This window comes from Dasypus novemcinctus, chromosome 1 (genome assembly GCF_030445035.2).
Source record: "Dasypus novemcinctus isolate mDasNov1 chromosome 1, mDasNov1.1.hap2, whole genome shotgun sequence".
Classification (NCBI taxonomy): domain Eukaryota; kingdom Metazoa; phylum Chordata; class Mammalia; order Cingulata; family Dasypodidae; genus Dasypus; species Dasypus novemcinctus.
Genome location: NC_080673.1, coordinates 90,263,128 through 90,285,458, shown reverse-complemented (window position 1 = coordinate 90,285,458; position 22,331 = coordinate 90,263,128). Strand labels below are relative to the sequence as shown.

Sequence of the window (22,331 nt, the reverse complement as noted above, 5' to 3'; positions counted from 1 at the left end):
AAAAAACTCAATTTTATTTCATAAGCTAATATTTTAAGAAGTTCTGAATTTCTCACAACTAAAAAATTAACTCCTCTTAAAATGCTGCTTCTTAAAGGATGAAGACATATCAGGGGAGAAGCTCTTCTCCTTTCCTTAAATGGAACCACTATTTTAGTTTTATTTTATTCTGGTTTTGTTCTGGAATCAGAAACCGGGCTGAATTTTTTCCCTAGAAACATTGTTTTCTAATGACAAGGTAATACACATTCATTTGGTAGTTTAAAGAAGAAAAAAAGAATAAAACAAAATAAAAATACCTATATCCCCCAACTCAGAGATAGTAACTGTTAACTGTTTAATATATACCCTCTAAGAACTTTTAAATTACCACATATATAAGCAATTATATGTAATACATTTTTATGTGTGGTATATACATCTATATAGATATATATTTTTTATATATATATACACATGCATGTATTTTTTCTTTAACAAAAATAATATTGTAGTAAGGACTTTCTATTTCAGTAAATATAGAACTGTATCATTTTCAATTGCTGCTTGATAGTTTATTTATGCATGTACAATAATTTAATGTTTCTAATGAAGGAGCATTTGGCTTATTTCCATTTGTTTTCTATTATAAACATTGCTTTGAAGATTTCTGTTTTAGAAGTTGCTAGACATGTAAAGTATGTAATTTTGGTTTCTTAAATAAGTTTTCTTCAAATATTTGCTTCCACAAGCTGACATTGAGACATTGAACTTTTTTGGAATCCTGTCTCAGGGCACTTTTAGTATAAACCTTGGCAATCACAGTAAGCACGTAAAAGGTCTCCAATATTTTTAACCCTAATAGATGAACTCCCAACCTGGCTACATGAATCATTTCAATTTTACTGAATGCCATCTCATTGAATTTTTAAATTTTGCCCACAGAACCTCCACTCCAATCAAATGGCTTTATTCAAGTGCCTTTGCTGCACTTGCTGCTTTTCCTGGCTAGAGGGGCTGGAAAGCACTTCCTCTTTTTCTCCGTTGATCAAATCTAATCCAGAATTAAAGTTCCAGCTCAAATCCCACTTGATCGATGAACTCTTCCTGACCTCCCAGCATGAAATGATGTCCTCTCATCAGAATTTTGGTAAGTGATATTTGTACCATTTTTGGCAATTAAAGGTATACTGTCTTGTTTTAAATGTTATTTAAATCTTGCTTAATATTTCATCATTGGCATATTTTTATCTACAATTATTCTAAAAAGCAACTGAAGGAAGAGATCAGTCTTACTATTTGCATAGCATTATACCTTGCGTATGGTAGGAACTTGATAAATCCTTATTGATTTGATTTCTGTAAATTATAGATCTGGATAAGTAAAATTCTTGTTCTGTCCAATGTCAATGCAGATATAAGCATATCAAAGGAATTATTTTCTTAAAACTTTTGTTACTGACTATAGAGTAGCACTATTGCCAAAACTATGTAATATTTAAGCTAAAATTGTATCTTTAAGATTTTTCCAATATTTTTATATTTTATAATATTTTAAATATCAACTTACAATAGCCTGCATAAAGATTGAAGTACTTACCTTACAAACACTTGAATAGAAGCACAACAGTAACAAAATAACATGAACAAGCTTCATGTTGGAGACAGGGTTTATGTCTGCCTAGGACTCTGATCCTTCTCAGGTATTCTCTTGTAATTTAATATTTAACCTCTGAAAAAATATTTAAAAACGGGTAGCCCCCTAAAGAGCTTTGTACTTTTGAACCCTTATAGACTTTGGCTAAAATTCACAGAGTTTTACCGTAACTGAAACTAAAAATGACCTTCCCAGTAAATAGCTGAGATAGGCAACCAATAGGGATCGTGTTTCCTCCAAAGGAGACTGATTTTCCCCACTTAGTTACTGAACAATGCCACCCTTGTGTTCTAGAGAAAGCAGAAAATAACATTGGAAGCAAATTTCTTATGTTTCTTGGTAAGATTAAAACTATATTTTGTTTTTAAGTTTGAAGACTAAGAGAAGCAGTAAGAAAAAAATGTACATTTTACTGATGACTATGCTAAATAAACCAAAAACACTCAAAGAACAGCTCCTTTATGTATTGGTTATGCTGCAATTAAATTATAGTCTCTGAGCACAGAAACCCTTTTGAAACAAGTTTTTTGCCCTAGAACCAACTATAGTGCAGGATTCATTTATATTTGTGAAATAAATCTGTGACAAAAGCAATGCTGTCACAGCTTGGGTCCTCCTGAAGCAGATATGGGACAGAGCTTTTAGGGATAAGATGCTTATTAGGGCAAGATGTTTATTAGGGATCAATACTTGTGAAAGGAAAGGAAAGGAAGAAAGAGTGAACAGAGGAAGAAAGGCTGGAGAAAGCCCTGGGTGACCCAGGAGGGAGCGAGTGTTGCCTGTCCCAGCGTCCCTGGGTCACTGAAGAGGCTGCATACCTTGCCTTGCTCAGTGACCTCACGTGCAGTGCCCCAGAAAGGGCATAGCCTTGGGTGAGGAGTTTCTATGCAGCTGAGGCAGACCCTGATGGATCTGACAATTGTTTGCTCTCAGGAGGAGAGTTCTGACCACACTAAAATAGCTAGGCAGCAAATCCTTCCTTGAAGGTGAATCTGGGAAGTCTGTATCTTTCAGTGTCCTATCCCTTGCACTTTTAGGTATACTTCTCCAGGTATATTCCCAGAGTGGCTCCTTCAAAATTCCAATGGGCCTCTCTTCCTGAGGGGAGTGATTGGGAAAGTTCTGCCCTTGCTATTGATCTTGGGGCTGCAATTTATTCTTTTCCCCTGCCTCTTCCCTGTCCATTCCAGATTCCCTTCACCCTGACCTATCCCCTCTGCTGGTCTCAATGGCTTATCTGACAGCATGTCCCAGAACCTCTTCCAAAGAAGTGATCTGAGCCCCTGGTCACCATTTCCTTCTGGAGCCAAAGTTGCTGATTCATTCCTTTCACAGTCACAAGACACATCCAAGTAGGTCATCTGAATTCCACATATATTCCTTCCTACTACCCATTGTAAAACAGCGGTCTTACTTCTTCTGAATGATCAGGGTCAATTATCCTTGCTAAGATGGTAACACAAATTCACTGCAGCAAGACACAAGGAGCTCAACGTACACCAGACAACAGCCTTAGCTAATAATTCAATGGGATTCTTAGAGTGCATCCTTTGGGGACAAAGACTTCTAATCCTGAAGAGCCCATGGTTATGGGGACAGGAAGCACAAAGCCCCCATTGGGTCATTGGTAGTGATGGTAAGTCATTCTTGCTTCTATCCCTTGGTTCCCAGACTCATGTACTTTTCCTATTGGACATACAGCACTATATGAAGGTCTTTGATTCAATGCATGTACTGATTTCTGGATGATAGCATCCCATCCTTGCAAGGCATTGCCTGTAACTAGCACTTCAGCATTATATTCAACCAGCCATTCCAATATGGTGTCAGGATACCAGCTTCAGGAGGTGTAGCATATGATATGACACCAGTGGATACTCCTTAGCTGTAAAGTGAGTCCCCTGGTCTGGCAGGATGGTTTGTGGGATCCTCTGCGAGAGGATTAAGCACTCTGTAATCATTTAGATCATGGTGCCACCTGAGACCCTACAGGAAGGAAAGTCACATCCATACCTGAGAATATCCACTGAACTAAGATTGAGGGGACCAAATGTAGTCAACTAGTCACCAAGCTGTTCTCCTTAATGAACTGTACCATGTTGGGGGTTCAAAGTAGGTCTCTGTTGCTGTCAAGTTGGACATTTGGGAATAACAGTAGCTAAATAAGCCTTGGAGTTCCATGCTATAGGTCTCATGTGTGGCTTTCATCTCAGTTACCATGGCCACTTCATTCTTGTGTCCACTGTGCCAGCACTGAATAACCAGACTGAATAACCAGACTGGTTAATATCAACTGGCCAAGTTATTTTCTTGGTTGTATAGTGCCTTTTTTTCTGGTGGGTGATAAAAAGATTTTTATAATCCTCACTCACTCCTATCTGTGTATGCCTCTACTCCAGACCTTGTCCTTGACCTTCCAATACTTTTCCTTCTAGGCCCCAACCAGATGGCCAGGCCATTCACTACTGTTGCAATTCTATATATGTAGTGTAAATTTGGGCTACTTCTCTTTCTACACAGGTGTATCACCAAAGCTCTGCCTATTGGGAGGACTTTTCCTCACCACTATCTTGCAAAACCACTCCTGAATGTGGCTATAGTGCAACTACTGTCCATTTTCAGCTTGTACCTACTAGTCACATCTTCCTAATCAGTAGTGATCCATGTAATACAACAATGGGATGCTTTACAGGAACTATAGATGATCCCGAACTTTTCAGACTTTATTATGACAGAGGATATGAAATAAGTCCTAGGGAAAAGTTGTAAATGTATATTGTTGCCTATCCTGTGTTAATATGAACTGACCCATTTTTTCAGTTTTAACTATCTAGAGTGATTTCTGTTTTTCTGATGGAATCCTGCCCGACATATATAATATGCATTAAACTAGAATCAAAGTCCTCATCTCTAAAAGAAGTTCAATCGGAACAAATATTAAACCTTGGGTGAGTGGTGGAATGTCTAAGCCTAGAAAGAATAGAAAACAAAATGAAAAAGACATTTATATATCTAAATTATATCAACAAAAAAAGCATTGAAAATAAATGAAATAAGCATGCAACTCAGGATGCTATAAAAAGAACAATAAAATGAACCAAAGTGATATAAACTGTTAGCCAGCAGTTTACAGAAAATACAGATGATAGAGGAAAATGATTTATACCACCAAGAGGATGCAATCAGTGAGAAGTAGGATATCCTACAAAAGAAGGTACTCAGTTTCTTCAATGAATAAATGCAATGAAAATAATAGGGACCTGAAACTGATATTGAATAAGGGTGACTTAAGAGAGATAGCAATCAAATACATTGCATGGGCCTTCTTTGGATCTTCATTTGAATAACTCACCTATTAAAAGACATTTTTGAGATAATGGGAAAATTCTACATAGATTGGGTTAGCTGATATTTAAGCATAATTGTTGTGTAATGGTATCATGTTTATGTTTAAAACATTCTCTGCTGGAGATATATGGATGAAATGACATGTGGCTTACTTAAAAATTCTCTAGCAAAAAAAAAAAGAGGGGTGTATTAGTTTGCTGCTATAACGAATACCCACAAATTGGGTGGCTTACAAGAACACAGATTTGGGAAGCGGATGTGGCTCAAGTGATAGAGCTTCCACCTACCATATGGGAGGAACTGGGTTTGATCCTTGGGGCCTCCTGGTGAAAAAGAAGAAGAGGAAGCATGTCCACGTAGCAAGCCAGTGCCTACGCAAGTGCCTGCATGGTGAGCCAGTGCCCGTGTGAGCTCCCGTCTGGTGAGCCAGTGCCCTGCGCAAGTGAGTCATGCAGAAAAATGACATCAAAAGAGAGACAAGGGAAGAGTCAAGGTGAAGTGCAGCAGAAACCAGAAACCAGGAACTGAGGTGGCACAATTGACAGGGAATGCCTCTCTCCATCAGAAGTCTCCAGGATTGAATCCCAGTGAATCCTAGAGGAGAGAAAATGAGAAGACAACATAGACAGCAAAAGCAGCACGGTGGGAGGAGAGGAAGGGGGGGAAATAAATAAATAAATAAATCTTTAAAAAACAAGCATACAGAAAAACCCACAAATTTATTTTCTCAACTGTTCTGGAGTTGAAATTAGTATCCCTGGGCTGAAATCTAGGGTCAGCAAGGCTAATCACTAGACACTCTAGGGGAGTATCTTCGTCTCTTCCAGCTTCTGGTGGTTGCCAGCAGTCCTTGGTTTGTGGTCACATCACTCCAAATTTTGCCTCTGTCTTCTCATCACTTTCTCTGTGTGTTGAATCTGTCTCACCCTTTGTCTTATAAGAGCACTAGTGATGGCATTTAGGACCCACCCAGATAATCCAGGATAGTCTTCCCATCTCAAGCTCCTTAATTTAGTCACATTTGCAAAGACTCTTTTCCAAGTAAGGTATCATTTATAGATTCCAGGAATTTGAGCTTGATGTCTTTGGAGATCATTATATAACCTACTACAAGAGGACAAATGAAACAAGATTTGCAAAAAGTTGAAAATTGTTGAAGCTGGGTGATAGGTACATAGCAGGTCATTATACTGTTCTTTCAACTTTTGCTTGTGTTTGAAATTTTTCATTATAAAAATTTAAAAAACAGGAATTCATGAGCTCACATGAATATTTCCAATTTAATGGCAGCTTGGCTAAGTCCTTTTAAAATTTTGTTCCAATATAAAAATTTGCATTCCTTTCCGTCTTTTCTGTCCTACCAGCTTCTCTTCTGTCATTTGCAATATGCTCTTATGAAGTATTTTAATTATATTTTCCTAACCTTTCAGTAACAGTTGCACATGTGCCCTCTTAGAGCTTAGATCCCATTATGAGGCTGCATTTATAATCTTTTCTCTCCCTAGCTCCCCAGCTCTTTTATAGACTCTTCATCTCTTTGATCATCTTTCTACAGCCATTTGTTGGCAGGCAGGATCTTAATAGTTGGGCAGACTGAAAGTATAGAGAAGAGATTGGTTCAGTTCAAATATTTATTGGGCAACTATTTTGTTCCAGACACTGTGCTTAGGATACCAAAACAAATAAACTGTAGTTCCCACCCTTTAGGAGCTTAGTCTAGTGTGAGTTTCTCAATTAGAATTCTGCAGATGTCACTAGGGGTTCTTTAAAAGGGTACTAGTGTTTTAAAAGAGATAGGGGAAATTTAAAAAAAAATTTTAAACATCCTTCTCCAATGTAATGTCAGTACTTGCAGTGATGAACAAAGATCAAATAGCCCTACTAGCAATTTTGCTAGAGGTCATTCACTCACAGGGCAGTGTACCACAGGACTATGCTCATTTGGATGAGTCCATTCTCAGTTTTTCATGTGAGATGGGAGGCTGTTGATAATTGGTTAATGCTGAATTGCACAGTAGGTTGATGACATCAGCCTTTCCTTCCCAAGTTGTCTCTCCTGAACTACCCTGCCTCCCCCTAAACCACAGCCACCTGGAAGCAAACAAGCTCTCTTTATTCAAAGATTTACACCTTGATTTCTTTTTTTAAAGAAAAGAAATCAAGGGGTAAATCTTAATTCTGAAGAAGAAATTTTAATGTGACAAAGCTCAGATGCCTGCACTGCTGATGTTAACATTGCAAACATGGAGAGTCTAGGTTAAAAGTGAATTGTATTATGAAATTGTTTTTTTTTTTCCATTTCCTTGTTTAGTTTGCTTGCTTTACACTTTATTAGTGTCTGTGTTTTACAAACATAACTTTAAGCCTAACAGGGCAATTTATGAAGAAAGAGTTGGAGATGAAAGAGAATCACAGGCCTAAGTAATTCTGATAAAGTTAGTAATGAAGAACCACAACTTATACATGCAGCAATGGCTCCAAAATAATCGAAAAGACACTTAACTGCAAATCACAGCAAAGGAGTAGATTATTTAAAGAATTAGTTTAAAATAAAAAAAAGTCATATTCAGTAAAACGGTTCAGAAAGCACATATTATTATTATTATTTTTTTAAAGATTTATTTATTTCTCTCCCCTCTCCCCCCCACCCTGGTTGTCTGTTCTCTGTGTCTGTTTGCTGCGTCTTCTTTGTCTGCTTCTGTTGTTTTCAGTGGCACGGGAATCTGTGTTTCTTTTTGTTGCATCATCTTGTTGTGTCAGTTCTCTGTGTGTGCGGCATCATTCCTGGGCAGGCTACACTTTCTTTCGCGCTGGGCGGCTCTCCTTATGGGGTGCACTCCTTGCGCATGGGCCTCCCCTATGCGGGGGACACCCCTGCATGGCAGGGCACTCCTTGCATGCATCAGCACTGCACATGGGCCAGTGCCACATGGGTCAAGGAGGCCTGGGGTTTGAACCACGGACCTCCCATATGGTAGACGGACGCCCTAACCACTGTGCCAAGTCCGCCGCCCCAGAAAGCACATTATTTAGTAACAGAACTTAGTGACCAGAAAAAAAAAAGCATCACTATTGGTGGAAAACTCATAATTTCAGCATGTAAATTTATAGAGTAAAATGCTAGGATAAGGTACCATATGAGAAATTGCAAAGGTTTTACTTTCAAGGTTTGATAAATAAAGCAACAGGTTGTTGTTTTATTTTTTATCCAGATTGATGAAGCAACAGACTTCTATAATAACTGTCATGTGGTAGCATTTGTAAATTTTGTAAATTATGGTAAAACTGAAGAAAATTTTCTTGTTGCAAAGGGCTTCCACAAACAAGCAAAGGCCAAGATATATTTAATGTTTTGTCTTCATAGCTGAAAACAAAAGATGTATCTTCAAGGAACTGTGTTGATACCTGCACTGATAGTGCCCCAACAATGACTTGTTCCCTGAGAAGTTTTGCCTCTTGTAAAATAAAATAAAAGAAATAAAAGAAAGAGAAAACCCTGATGTAATCACAATACACTGCTTTGTTCACAGAGAAGTGTTGATTTCAGAAACTTCTGGAGATGAAATGAAAAAAGTTTTTGGTGATGCTACAAAAATAATTACTCTTACCAAAAACCAACTGGTTCAAGAATTTTTAAAGCTGCATGAAACCTGGACAAAAAAACATGTAAATTCCCTCCCACATGCATTAATCTTATGGTTTAGCAGATCATGTGTTCTGGGGAAAATCAGCTGCCCTGTCATGAAAACACTTAGACACCCCATGAAAAAGTCCATGTGATGAGGAACAAGAAGAGCCCAGGCCTCCTACAAAGAGGCAGCATCAGCTTTCTAGGCATGCACAGTAGTTTGAGGCTTTTGTGGACCCCAGAAAATTATGTTCTTAAATTAATCCATTCCTGTGGGTGTGAACCTTTTATAGGTGGGGCCTTTTGTTTAGATTCAGTTAACGGCTCTTTAATTAGATTGCTTCAGTAAGGTATAGTCCAAGGTGGGTCATCATTCTCTTACTGGAGTCCCTTAGAAACGGGATGAACATAGAGAGACAGAAAGAGAGAGAAACTCCAGAGGCTGAGAGAGAGTCCTGGTGGCCAGAAGCTGGAACTGGTGGAGCACTGAGACATGGAGAGAGGAACCCACGGAAGCTGTGAGGGAAAGCCACAGACAGAGCAGCCAGCTGAAAGCAAGAGCCCAGAGGAGAAGGCAGAGCTTGGAAGATACTGCCATTGTGCCCTACCATGAGACAGGAGTCCTCTGGTGCCTTGATTTGGACATGTTTCTCAGTCTCAGAACTGCAAGCTTATAAGTTAAGAAATCCCTCTTGTAAAAGGTAACCAATTTCTGGTATATCGCCTTGTCAGCCTTTAGCAAATTAAAACAGCATGTATATAACCCACCTCAGAAATAGATCCTCCATCCCATAAACCCTTCAAAAGACTGCAGACCCAGGTGACATCTTAACAGCAATCTCTTGAGAGTGCCTGAACAAGAACCACCCAACTAAGCTGCTCTTGAATTTCAGATCCACAGAAATTGTATGAGATAATGTTTATTGTTTTAACCCACTATGTTTGGGGATAATTTATTATTCAGTAAGAGAAACTAATATAGATTTAGTTCTTAGCATGGTATTTGAGCTGAAAGGTAAGTTGTAGGAGTCCTTTCAAGAGAATAGTAGGACAGAATTTGCCAAGTACTTTGATGATGAATAACTGCAAAAATTAGCTTAGAGAGTAGACATATTTCATCACATGGCTTAGTTGAACAAATATCTTCAAGGCCCTGGAGAGATTGTTTTGACTTCAAGTTACAGGATTCTTGGACTTAACTGGAAATGAAATCTTTGGAAAAATAATGCAAAAGAAAATCTCAAAAATGTTTCCACTGCTGGTTGAACTTGACAGTAAGATAGTACAAAGTTTCAGATCTTACTGAAAACTACTTGGGGAATTGCAGAAAAAAACTGAACTGTATTTCCCTTTTCTTTTAACACAAATGAATGACTGGTTGATGGTCCTTTTCTTTGAATCTTCTCAGCATCAGAACATGACTTTGACCAGAGAGGAAGAACTTTGTGGGCTGTAGTTTGATTGTAAACAAAAGATGAAATTCACAGATCTGATCTTTGACAAGTTCGGGATTTCAGTGAAAGAACAGCATCCTGCCATAAACAGGAAAGCAACAAACATTTTACTGTACTCTTCAGTTTTTTACAGGAGTGAGCAAACTTTTTCTTGTCTAATGAACAGCAAGAGTAAAGACAGAAATTATTTCAGTTGAAAATGAAATCTGATGTGATGATTTCTGGTGTGATTTACTATTCCATATATTTTCATGATGGAAACATTAATTCAAATCAATTTGCACCCTTTATTAAATTAAATCTACTTAATATATCTCTAAAAACATTAAATTCCAGTTTGGCCGAAGGCAGTTATTTAACTGAAATTTACTATTTTTGTCATGTACATTTTTATAGTTTATGAAAAGAGATTAATTTTAAGGAAGGCACACTGAGCTTAATCTGCTTTTTATTTTTCAAGAAAGTTTGGCTAAAAAATCATTTTTAATTAGGGGGATAAACTACCCTTGCACACACCATATACTGTGTTCTGTACATGATCATCTAGTATGGTAGGAATTATTGATATGCATTTATGCCTTCTTGGATAAGATAAAGAATTGAAGTATGAATTTTTTTTTAAAGGAAAAACTGAAGTTTCCTCTCCTGCTTAATTTGCATTAGAGTTGATATCCTTTGGTGAGGAGGAACTAGAGTATGCTAATAAAAGGGACAAAAATGAACAGATTCACAGAAACATATCATTCTTTACGCAGAAGAATATTGGCAATTAATCTTTGATCTTAGTGTCTACAACTTACTGATCACGATAACATACTGTGAGTTGTGTATATAATCATTTTTGGGTAGAGGTTCCTGAGACATAAAAACTATTTCTAGGGTCCCCCCAAGGTAAAAAGATAGAAAACGGCTGGTCAGGTGGCCTGGAAATGGAGTTTTTCCAGGCAGGTGGAAGTGTTTAACAAAGGCAGAACACAGGAAACAAAGCATGTAGGCTGTCTGGTAATGATGCTGTCCTGATGGCAAAGAGGGATGGTGCACAGAACAGAAGAGAAATACAGTTAATTACATAGAAGTCTTGATTGATGGAGAGATATTACACCAGACTTGTTGCTATAGGAAATGGGGAACTATTTTGGGTCCTGAGCACAGGCATTGCATGATGAAACTGTTTTTGCAAGTTCAGTATGCCATCATATGCAGTACAGATGGGAAGAGGAAGAATCCAGCCTGAAAACTCGTTTGATGCAACAAATCCTCAAAATATGGTGATATTGTGGCTTGCTATTATTATTTCTGGAATTTTGAATTCTTATAGATTATATTGGGTGATTTAAGGTAGGAATAACACAAGGAAGTTTGGCAGTGACAAGAGGAAGCCTATAATAGTTGATGCTAGTATAAAGCTACCTTAAAAGGAATTAACAGAAATCGATAGCTTTTGATAAAAGAGACTGCCACTAAGGCTGGGGGTGGAGATGGTGAATTTGGATAGGGATAGAAGGAAAGCATCCAAAGTTCTGAGATCAAAGATTTAGAAACTCATGAGTACAACTAGGAAATTGAAAAGATGTAGGATTTGGGAGTAGGAAAAGGGGACTGGGGGTGGTGATGGTGGTCAGAGAAGGACAGATGACTGTGAGAAACCAAGACTATAGGATTCAGAATCACGATTCTAGTTTGTCCCTCTAACTAGGGGAGAAATTAACTGTGGATGAGACTTCACTTCTCTCAATGTCAGTTCCTTACCAGTGAAATAAAGGTGCAAGATGACCCTGAAGGTTCACGAAAGTTCAATGGTTTCATCATACTGAGGTGAGACACAGCAGGGAGATAGAAAACTAAACGTAAACGACACAATCAAAGCAAAAGAGGAGGGCAGCTTCAAGTAATTCTACTCCTGTAAGATATACAGAATTTAAGGTATATTGATAAAATCTAAATTTAAACTACATGTATCAAATCTCCTTAATATATACCACTGTAAGGTGTTCTCTCAAAGAGCTTTTCCTTTGTGCAGAAGACATACGGTGATTCCTAACATTTCCAGAGTGGAATTGACAAAGTTCATTCAATCTCATTAAACTTAAAACCACCCTCTGAAACAAGTACTAATCTTCACGCTTTTTCAAAGAAGGGGCGGTCAACTGCGTCAAATACCAAGGAAAGGTGTGAGAGGATTCGGGCAAGAACTCAACCAAATTTAACAAATAGACGGTCACTAACTTTTTTTGAAAGAAAAGCTTAGTGGGGGTGAGAAAGGATGAAGCCAAATATTAAAAAACTTAAGGACAGACTGGGCAGAAGGGCTGCCAGCATAGACTGGTGCACAACTAACACCAGGAAAGCTCTCAAAACGTATTCAATGAATGAAATAAATTATCTAATAAGAAAGATTAAAATATGCTTTGGCTTTCTATTAGATAACACGCACACTGATATATACACTCATGCACTGTTTCCGTTTAATTAGTGAAATCACAGGACAAAAGAACAGGAACATTTCAGCCCACAACCATGCATAATTCAAAATATCGCGAAGAAACAAGGAACTTGAAAGAACGTAGAAAATCCCATCCATTTGCTGTAATGAGCTCCGATGTGGCCAGAGCTACCTCTGGGTAGAGCGCGAATTAGAACTTCCCAGAGTTGTGGCAGCAGTTACTGGAGTTAGCTGAGAAGTGACGAGCACCGTTGGGAATCTGAGAAGAGCTCAGGCGCGACAAACCCGGCAGTCTGGGTAGTAGCGCGCGACGACTCCGCGGGACCGCGGGAGCGACCGCCCCCCAAAAGGAAGCCGCCAGGGAGCTGGGAGGAACAGCCTAATTCCCAACACCTCCCGTTTCCTAGGGCAACAAAGCGGCGTCACTTCCTGTAACGCCCTGACGCAAAGGACGTTGCCATCCTACGCCACTTCCGCTACTCTCCGGTAGGCATGTTGATCTCACTGTCTTAAACTGATCGTTGAAGTGTGAGATCATTTCTACTTTTCCGGTGTGAAGCTTGTTTTGGAGCCGTGATAGCGTCGATGGTTCACCGGTGACTGGCTCGTTTTGGCTGATCGGTTACCGAGTTTCCGGTTATTTTCCCCACTTTTCGCGGGTACGGTGGCCGAGGAACCTCCTGGAGGGCGGAAGTACCGGATAGGTGGGTGTGTGCGCCCGGTGGCTACCAGAGGTGCACGTGGCGCTGGTAAGCGGCCTCCGGAAGCCCAAGGATCTTAGAATACTGGACGCGGGACCCACTCGCGGGTGGGAGGGAGGAGAACGGGAGTTTAGTCTGGAGGCATTGCTGCTTCCTCGGGGAGGAGGTACTAACCTTTAGGCAGTGAGGCCCGTAAGTTGTCGGCGCTCACAGGGCCGTGGGAAGGTGCCGCTCCTCAACCCTCGGGTTCCCCATAGGCGGCCTGGCAGGGGGTGAGGTGGCAGGACTGTTGTCATTAGTAGTAGTAGTATTCACTTATAATATTCTGGCCGAGACTTAGAAGAGTTAGGTAGACTATTCAGAGGCCACAGCGACCAGAAGACACTGACCGTTTTTTCTTACCAGGTGGGGGAGAGCATGTCTTTTCGAGGCGGAGGTCGTGGAGGCTTTAATCGAGGTGGCGGAGGTGGTGGCTTCCATCGCGGCGGTGGCAGCAACAATCACTTCCGAGGTGGAGGCGGCGGCAATTTCAGAGGCGGCGGCAGAGGCGGATTTGGACGAGGGGGTGGCCGTGGAGGTTTTAACAAAGGCCAAGACCAAGGACCTCCAGAACGTGTAGTTTGTATGTAGCTTCAAAACTTGACGTACTTGGGAGATGGGTTTGCGTGTCTCAGCAAGTTTGACACGGTGTCAAGTGGTGAAGTGTGGATTCATCAGCTCTTACAGGGAGATTACTGCCTGTTTGGGAAGGCGGTCTGTTAGTGGAGAATACTGTAAACTGACAAACTCGTGCTGTAGCAGGTAAGGGGAGATGAAGAAGCCTGAAGGATTTCGGAATGCCTCATGGAGGAGCTGAAACTTGAGCTTTGGTTCAAAGGAAGATTAACAGCTATAAATGAGTACTATTGAGTTACCCTATTTCCCCTGTTTTACGGTTAAGAAAATTCTGTGATTCAGAGTTAAGTTTCTTTTCCACGATTGTAAGGTTAGTAGTAAGTGATTAGTAAGTGATGTATTTGAGATACAAAGCCAAGTTTTCTGATTGCAAGACCCGTGCTTTCAATTACTATGCATAAGTAAGAGAAACTAGGGGAAACATTTGCTTGGAAGGGAAACTACAGGAGTGAAAGTCAAGAACACATAATTAGAGCAGTTTTGGAATAATCAGTGATGTGAGATGGAAACATTACATAATGAGGTGGGATGGAAGGCACAGAGAGGCAGAGAGGTTTTAATGGAATGGAATAGAAACGTACCACGTCAAAGGAGAGAGAGAATGAAGTGTTTAATAAAGAATGTATGTGAGTTGGAACAGTATGCAAGATGTCTTCAAGAGAGGAATTGCTAGAGTCAAAGATCCTAGCCCAGAAACTGTTCCCAACAGTCAAAGCATGAAAAATTGAGAGCCTGATGTAGGATGGTGGAAGTTAGGGTGGGTAGTGTTAGATGCAAGAGAGATTTCAAAGAAAATTAGAAGGCTAATTCATGTGTACTGAGAAAAAAAGGTTCCAGATTTTGAGCTTGGGTGGTAGAGATAGATAGTTGTTCTGCAGAAATATGATGGGTATTTCAGTGGAAGGTGACAGTCAGGAGTAAAGGTAGTTATTTTGAGATTCTAGGCCTTGCTGACAAAGACTGAAGAATCATTGGTAAAGACATGATAGTGGGAGTGGGTAAGTTCTAAGGAGGAGAAAAAGACAGAACAAAGACCAAGCCACAGTTAGGGATTGGAGAAAAGGAAGAGGACCCAGGAGAATGTTGCATAGTGCTTAATCAGTTAATAATTATAATAGTAGTATTTACATAGTAGTTAAAATAACTGTTTCAGGTTGAGTGGCCTCAAAATATTAAGTGTAGGTACTGTTGTTAGCCCCATATTAAAAATGAGCAGAGAAGAGGCTGAGTAACTTTTTCCAGATCACATAACTAGTATGTTATAGAGTTGGTATACTAGCCCAGGAAGTCTACTTCCAAAATCTGCACTCTTCATGACTGTGCTATTCTGCCTCAGGGAGGGAAAAACCAAAAAAAACGAACAACAGGTATGGTGAAATTCCAGGAAGCCAAGAAGAAAGCATCCAAGAGAGGTTGGTCAATATCACTTGAAATAGTTTTGTATTTTAACATTTTCTTGTCCTATTTCAGTGTTAGGAGAGTTCCTCCATCCCTGTGAAGATGACATAGTTTGTAAGTGTATCACAGATGAAAATAAGGTACCTTATTTCAATGCTCCAGTATACTTAGAAAACAAAGAACAAATTGGAAAAGTGGATGAAATATTTGGACAACTTAGAGATTTTGTATCCTTTTTAATTGGAAGACCTAGTGATCTCATTCAGAGGTTACTATTTGTTCTTTGTTGGGTAATTAAGAATCGATTACATTAATTTGCTGTTTCATTAAATTGTACAGTACTGATACAGATTGGACCATAGAGAGTTAAGAGGAGAGAAATATTCATCAGTATGTATTGAAATGCTGAGCACTAGGAGGGGCTGAATTTCTTTTTCAGAAAAGTTCTAGAAATTTTGGACATTTTGGATAAGTGCTATAGGATTGAAGGTTTGCTTTGGTTATGGTGGTACCTCTGAAATAGAATGGTAGAATTGGGAGTTTATTTTGAAAGAACTCATTTTCTCTTAGTGCTCCAATGCAGTTTTTACCTTTTCCATGTATTATAACCTTGCTGTTTTAAAATGACCCTTACATTCAAAAGCTTTGGCAGTTTTTTTGACCTTAATCACTCACTTGCTCCTTAATTAAATTAATAGTATTTTTCAGTTAAATTGTCAGAAAACATGAAGGCATCATCCTTTAAAAAACTACAGAAGGTGAGTCACGTTTTTGATACTGGATCCTTTATTTTAAAAGTGAATGACCAAACTTAAGACAGTCCTAAGGGCATTTGAAATTCCTCCAATTTGAACATGCCACTAGTGAATCTTTTGAGCTGAGATGTTCCATATTTTGAACATTAAACTTAATGATTTTTAAAAGTAATTTATTTGACACAACCTTCCAGAAAGTATCCCTTCCTCATATTAGCAAATTCTGTAACTGCTAGAGTATGTTTTTTTAGTTTGCATGAAACTTACCAAAAAGCTTGTATGACCATGCTTCATACTAAGTGTTAAAAGAAGGTAGAATATTAAATGATGTTATAAGTGACATATTTATATGTTCAATAAAATTTTAAAGATGCTGTGAAGGAGAAATACAGTTGCTGTGAGAATATTTGCATTTCCCTAAGGCACTGCATTAAAAGCTGATACCTGAAAATTGACAAGGAGAGACTCAAATCTGGTTGCAGATGAGAATTTTCTGGGGGAGCTTTTATAAAGATGTATTTCTAGGCCCCACTCCTAGAAATTTGACCCAACAGGTCTTAGGATAGGGTCCAGGATTCAGATTAAAAGAGGAACGCCCCTAGATGATTTTGAGTTACTTAGATGAGTACTTGGGAACTATCGAGCTTTGTGAGAGAGGAATAGGAAATGCATTCTAAGTATAGAAAACAATGTGTGCAAAGTGTTAGGCAGGAAGCAACTTTAAGGATCTGAAAAAAGGCAGAGATGTAGCTTGGGGTAGAACCTGTAAGAGAGGGGTGGGGAGAGTAGTGCTTTAAGACTGAAGGGATAGATGGCCTAGGTCACTTAAGGTCTTTAGCTTATGGGAAAGAATTCTGATTTTAGTCTTTAATTTAATTTTGTTTTTGAACAACAGGGTAAATTCAGTTGTGCTTAAAAAGAACATGATGGGGAACAAAATCACCCCAGAAATGGGTCAACACTGTAAAGGGGCCAGTTAAGAGGCTTTGTGGAAGTTCCAGAAGAGATGATGATATTTTAGACTACGATAGTGGTAGTGGAAATGGGGGAAAGTGGATGGATTTATGAGAGATAAAGGAAGTAGAATTGATAGGACTTGGTAATTGGCTAATGAAGTTGAAGTAAAAAATATCACCATTTCTCATATGTCTGATTTCACCTTCTTTGTGGAGAAGAGGGGGATATGGGGAATATTAGGAGTTCAGTTTTGGGCACAACGAGAGTTTCAGGTACTTGTGAAATATTCAGATGAGGATGTCAAATAATTGGAAAGGTTGGGTTGGGAATTCAAATGAAGGGTCTGGACTAGAGATGGAATTGGAAAGTTACTAGTTTCCAGTCAGTAGATTAGACAGTCTAGGAAGAAAGTAGAGTGACAAGAAAAAAGCATCTAAAAGGCTTTGGGGCACCTCCAAAATTTAAATGTCTGTTAGTGGACACTGAGAAAGTAAAGAAAGAGGCAAAAAAGGAGAAGGCAGACTAGGAAAGTATCACAAAAGTTAGAGAAGTGTTTCCATGAGGGAGTACTCAATGGGTACAGCATGGTGCTAAGAAGTATTTGGATTTAGCAACAAGGAGACTGTTAGCTTCTGGTGCAACCAGAAGCCAGATTGGAATAGATGAGATAGTGACAGTACCTGCCAGCATGTGGCATACTGACTGTAGAAATTCTGACAATTACCCAACAGGAATTTGCATCGGTTTTGGTATGCCTGGAGCTGAAGAACCCCAAAAAAATACTGATAAGAGCTTCTCATTTGGCTGCCTGGAAAAAAAATTCTTTCCTGGGTACCTGCCTTTTCTCATAGCATTATTTATTTATTGATGATTTATAATTTAGTGTTTTTTTTTTGTTTTTGTTTTTTTAATCACATGCTAATGAGGTATATTCTACTTCTCATTTCCAGATCCACCTCTCTGTTCAAGTTCGGGCCTGCCTTATCTACTCTAGGTTATTGTAATAGTCTCTAGATAAATGCTGTCCAGTCTAGCTTTATGCAGTGATGGCAGTTTTTGCCCAATGTAGCGTCTACTACCACATGTGGCTTTTGAGTACCTGATGTGGCTAATGTGTCTCAGGAACTGAAGTTAATAATTGTTAATTAATTTAAATTTAAGTAGCTACCTGTGGCTTATGACTCTCATAATTGACAGTGCAGATTTAGATAATATTTTTGAGAGGGAAGAGTGATAAGGTGATATCTAGGGAGTGATACACACATTCTATTATTAGTTACCTACAATTTTTTTGAAGCCCCTTATGAATGCTCTGTGTAGAAGAAATGAAAAAATATACCTCCTTACTTTTTGTTATATTGAAAAGTGCCTTTTTTCACCCCAAATATAGGGTGGGTTTAATTTGTACATGTTCTCTATTACATTTCATGTTCAGTGAATATTTATTGATTTGGTCCTTTATTAAAGTCTTAAAATCGGTAGTATGTCAGTGCTTTATAATTTTACTGCTTAATTTTTAATTATTTAGTTTTTCTTATGGCAGTTCTGTTGAATGAAAATGTAGTTAACTTTTAGAAGCCATTCTCTGTTTCTAAAAAGAAATGAGAGTGTGGCTTTTATTTGTATGCATGCAATATTTATTGTGTGCCAAAGTTTAAGTGCTTTATGTGTGTTACTCTTTTGATTTTCACAGTTGTGTGAGGTAGATGCTTTATTATCTTCATTTTACAGATAAGAAAGGTAAGGGATGAAGAAATTAAGCCCTTGTACAAGGCTGCACAGTAACAAGTGGTAGAGTTGGGATTTAAGTTGACTCTAGAGTCTAGCCTGTTAATAATTACACTGTGCTCCCCTCCAAGTCATCATGCTTTTGTTATACTTACAGTTTTATATAGACCCATATAAACTGCTGCCACTGCAGAGATTTTTACCTCGACCTCCAGGTGAAAAAGGACCTCCGAGAGGCGGTGGCAGGGGAGGTCGAGGTGGAGGAGGAAGAGGAGGAGGTGGTAGAGGTGGTGGTAGAGGTGGTAAGTTACTTTTGGGGGAACATTTCTAATAAAATTTCAATATCACAGCTAATTCATTTTCTTGTACATTTTAGATTTAAAGACGACTTTAGGGTATAAAATAAAGTTTAAGATTATCTTAACTTCAATTTCTTAGATTCTATCACTGAATGTTATTGTCTGCTAAGAGTGGGTTATATATTCTTTCAATTTCCATATATATATATATTTTTTGAAGATTTATTTTTTTATTTCTTTCTTTCCACTTCCCCCCTCAGTTGTCGGCTCTCTCTGTCCATTTGCTGTGTTCTTCTGTGACCGCTTCTATCCTTATCAGTGGCACCAGGAATCTGTGTTTTTTTGTTGCTCTCCGTGTGTGTGGCGCCATCCCTGGGCAGGCTGCACTTTCTTTCGTGCTGGGCGGCTCTCCTTCCGGGGCGCGCTCCTTGCGTGTGGGGCTTCCCTACGCGGGGGGACACCCCTGCGTGGCAGGGCACTCATTGTACACATCAGCACTGCACATGGACCAGCTCCACACAGGTCAAGGAGGTCCGGGGTTTGAACCGTGGACCTCCCATGTGGTAGGCGGACGCTCTATCCATTGGGCCAAGTCCGCTTCCCTCCATATACTTTTAATACCCAAAAAAACCTTGTAAGGTAGGTGATATTATTCCTTTTTTTTTTTTTTTAAAGATTTATTTATTTATTTCTCTCCCCTTCTCCCCCCACCCCATCCCGGCTGTCTGTTCCCTGTGTCTATTTGCTGTGCTGTCTTTGTCTGCTTCTGTTGTTGGCAGCAGCACGGGAATCTGTGTCTCTTTTTGTTGCATCATCTTGTTGTATCAGCTCTCCGTGCTTGTGGCACCATTCCTGGGCAGGCTGCACCCTCCTTTGCGCTGGGTGGCTCTCCCCACGGGTTGTGCTCCCTGCGTGGCATAGCACTCCCCACACGCATCAGCACTGCACATGGGCCAGGTCCACACGGGTCAAGGAGGCCCGGGGTTTGAACCGCGGACCTTCCATGTGGTAGATGGACGCCCCAACCATCGGGCCAAGTCCGCCACCCCCAAACAGAGGCTTACAGAAGCTGATTTGCCCTTATGAAACAGTTGGCAGACCCAGAACTGAAACCCACACCTTCTAATGGCAAGGAATGTTGCTAATAAATTCATTGCTGTGTGTTTTGATGCATGTATTTCCCCAAGACTCTGGCACATTCACTCTACAGGGCAGATAGATGTTGAACAGGGTTGGGGTGAGGTGGGCTGTAGCATTGGGTGTGCTTAGGTCTGTGAATGGTACGGTGACTGGTTGAGAGGATGGTGGGCAGAGCCAAAGTCTTGAGGGAGAGGACTCGACAATTGGGCTTGGACAGCTTCTGTTACTGGATCAAAAAAAGTGAACTCTGTTTTCACCTTTGCTTCCCTTAATTTAATGATCATTTCACTCTATAAATTAGGTATTTGTCTCCAGCTAGGAGGTAATCTCTTAAGAAGATAGAATATATTCATTTCGTCTCTTCTTTTGTGTTTGTGTATGTGGGGAGGGTTGGGTACTTTGAGCATCTGATGAAGGGAAACCAACTCATTCCCATTTATGTGGTCTCATTCTTAAGCTTAGCATTTTAAAAATTCACAACTCTATTCTCTTAAAACCTTGTCACATATTTTTATATCAGCATTTTAGAAGTGTATATTTATTTTCCTCCTTTTTTATGATTCAGGTAATCCTTATAATGTCAGCTCTCAAAATAACTGAAACTGGAGACTGAAAAATAGAAGCCAAATACATGTGGTATAGTAAAGAAATGCTTAAGAAATTTAAAAATTTTAAGAACCATCAACATACAAGCATCAGCTGTGATTTTTGATAAATATTTGGCTCAGTTTACCTTAAGCATTATCATATTTACTTATAGTATTCCCAGAGAAAAAATACCCATATCCGCCACCCTGTGTTCTTAGGATAAAAAACTTTTATCTACTTTTCAAAGAAGGTATTTACCAGAGCAAATGCTAAGGACCTCGTACACTTTGCAGTAGGGTTAAATAAAATTTTAAAATAAAGCAGAATACTTGTTTACAAAGTTGCAACCTGGGGTTTTAGCTTGCTGAACAATTGGAAATCTATGCAGTTTTTACATTTCTTGTCTCTTAAAAAATTCTGTAGAGTAAAATATGTGAATCTGTATTTCTTGTTCTTAAAATTTTCGGAATTACGTTGATCTTTGTAGATTTATGATAGGCTATAATTAATAAATATTTCCCTGTTTTAGGTGGCTTTAGAGGTGGAAGAGGAGGTGGAGGCTTCAGAGGAGGCAGAGGGGGTGGTGGTTTCAGAGGTGAGTGGAAAATGTCTTTAAATGACTGAAGTTTAAGGATTGGTATTGTCTACTGTTTTCTCTTTATCTTGTTTTTCTGCCAGCAAGTGGTATTCTTTGCTTTCGTCTAATTAGTGGCTTTGTTTCTTCCTTGTTGACCCCCTTTTTTTCCCACCTACTTCTGATTTATTTTGCTTTATTTCATCTATGTTTTCAAGCCACCTCGATCCTTTATAAAGTAATATACTAATATTGAGCCGTAGAATTGATAAAGTTGATAAATGCTACTCCTTACTGTTTATGTTTAATTTTATTACTACATTTTGTATACCAGCTGATCATTTTCAAAAATATCACCAAAGATAATTCGAATAATGTGGAATATATTGTTAAAAAGTAATTTAAAAACAAATATATAATATGAATTGTAATTGAGTCTTTAACTTTCTCTTAATCAGGGAGAGGACATTAAGTGTAACAGTTGACAAAGAAACTTCGCCAGTTAACTTCTGTATTAACCTGCATGACGTACTTCAACTGTGGATCGGGAAATTGGTTATTAAAACAAGTTTTGAAGAACTGGTCATTCTATGATATGGGACTACAGCATCCACATCATGCAAAATGAGTGCAACGGAGTAGTCAATTTTGCTCTAAAAGAGAATGAACTAAGTCTTTTAATGTTTTCTATAATGCCTGGCACTCTGTGGGTACTTAATAAATGGACAGTACTTTTCATCTGAAAAATATTTGAATTTTAAATAAAGGTTTTTTTTTTTTTACTCCTTTAACTTATTTAGAGCTGTGTTTGTTAATTGTAGCCTATTTTTGAAGTTAAAAGGAATAACTAAAAGCTTAAAACTGGTGGGTTGCAGATTGAAAAACAGATTCATATACATTTACTGATCTTTTTAAATAGGCTGCTGCTACAGCAGTAATTAAGAATTAATATTATTTGTAAATAGCCCTTTTCAAAATACTTGTTTTTGCATAATAACATCAGTATC

The 22,331-nt window shown here is 38.8% G+C and overlaps 2 protein-coding genes across 12 annotated transcripts in view; one reads left to right on the top strand and one right to left on the bottom strand.

The window, feature by feature from the left end:
- Window positions 1-1,871, bottom strand: part of CFI (complement factor I) — a 60,792-nt gene extending 58,921 nt beyond the window's left edge. The window contains exon 1 of one of the 2 annotated variants that reach the window (XM_058294169.1): window positions 1,580-1,871. In XM_058294169.1, coding sequence (XP_058150152.1) covers window positions 1,580-1,636 — 57 coding nt within the window. In that variant the 5' untranslated portion in view covers window positions 1,637-1,871. The remainder of the gene's footprint in view (window positions 1-1,579) is intronic. The other variant, XM_058294172.2, reaches the window with a different exon arrangement.
- Window positions 977-22,119, top strand: GAR1 (GAR1 ribonucleoprotein). Of its 10 annotated transcripts, none has more exons than XM_023583990.3 (8): window positions 977-1,129; window positions 12,540-13,258; window positions 13,616-13,832; window positions 15,356-15,510; window positions 15,982-16,041; window positions 18,881-19,025; window positions 21,280-21,345; window positions 21,783-22,119. In XM_023583990.3, exons 3-8 carry the CDS (start codon window positions 13,628-13,630, stop codon window positions 21,794-21,796), a joined length of 645 nt encoding a protein of 214 aa, XP_023439758.1. In that variant the 5' UTR covers window positions 977-1,129; window positions 12,540-13,258; window positions 13,616-13,627; the 3' UTR covers window positions 21,797-22,119. The 10 variants fall into 10 exon arrangements, 9 of the variants coding, with proteins under 9 accessions (XP_023439758.1, XP_058150168.1, XP_071071210.1 ...); XM_058294185.2 differs by having other exon boundaries at window positions 1,024-1,129; window positions 12,540-13,213; XM_071215109.1 differs by lacking the exon at window positions 12,540-13,258 and adding an exon at window positions 17,727-17,826 and having other exon boundaries at window positions 1,034-1,129; window positions 18,939-19,025.
- Window positions 22,120-22,331: the final 212 nt, after the last annotated feature.

Coding starts and splice junctions, on each gene's coding strand:
- GAR1 (XM_071215109.1), top strand. CDS start 13,628: ATGTCTTTTCGAGGCGGAGGTCGTGGAGGCTTTAATCGAGGTGGCGGA. Junction 13,833..15,355: donor ACCTCCAGAACGTGTAGTTT/GTATGTAGCTTC, acceptor GTCCTATTTCAG/TGTTAGGAGAGTTCCTCCAT. Junction 17,827..18,938: donor GAAAAAAAATTCTTTCCTGG/GTACCTGCCTTT, acceptor CTCGACCTCCAG/GTGAAAAAGGACCTCCGAGA.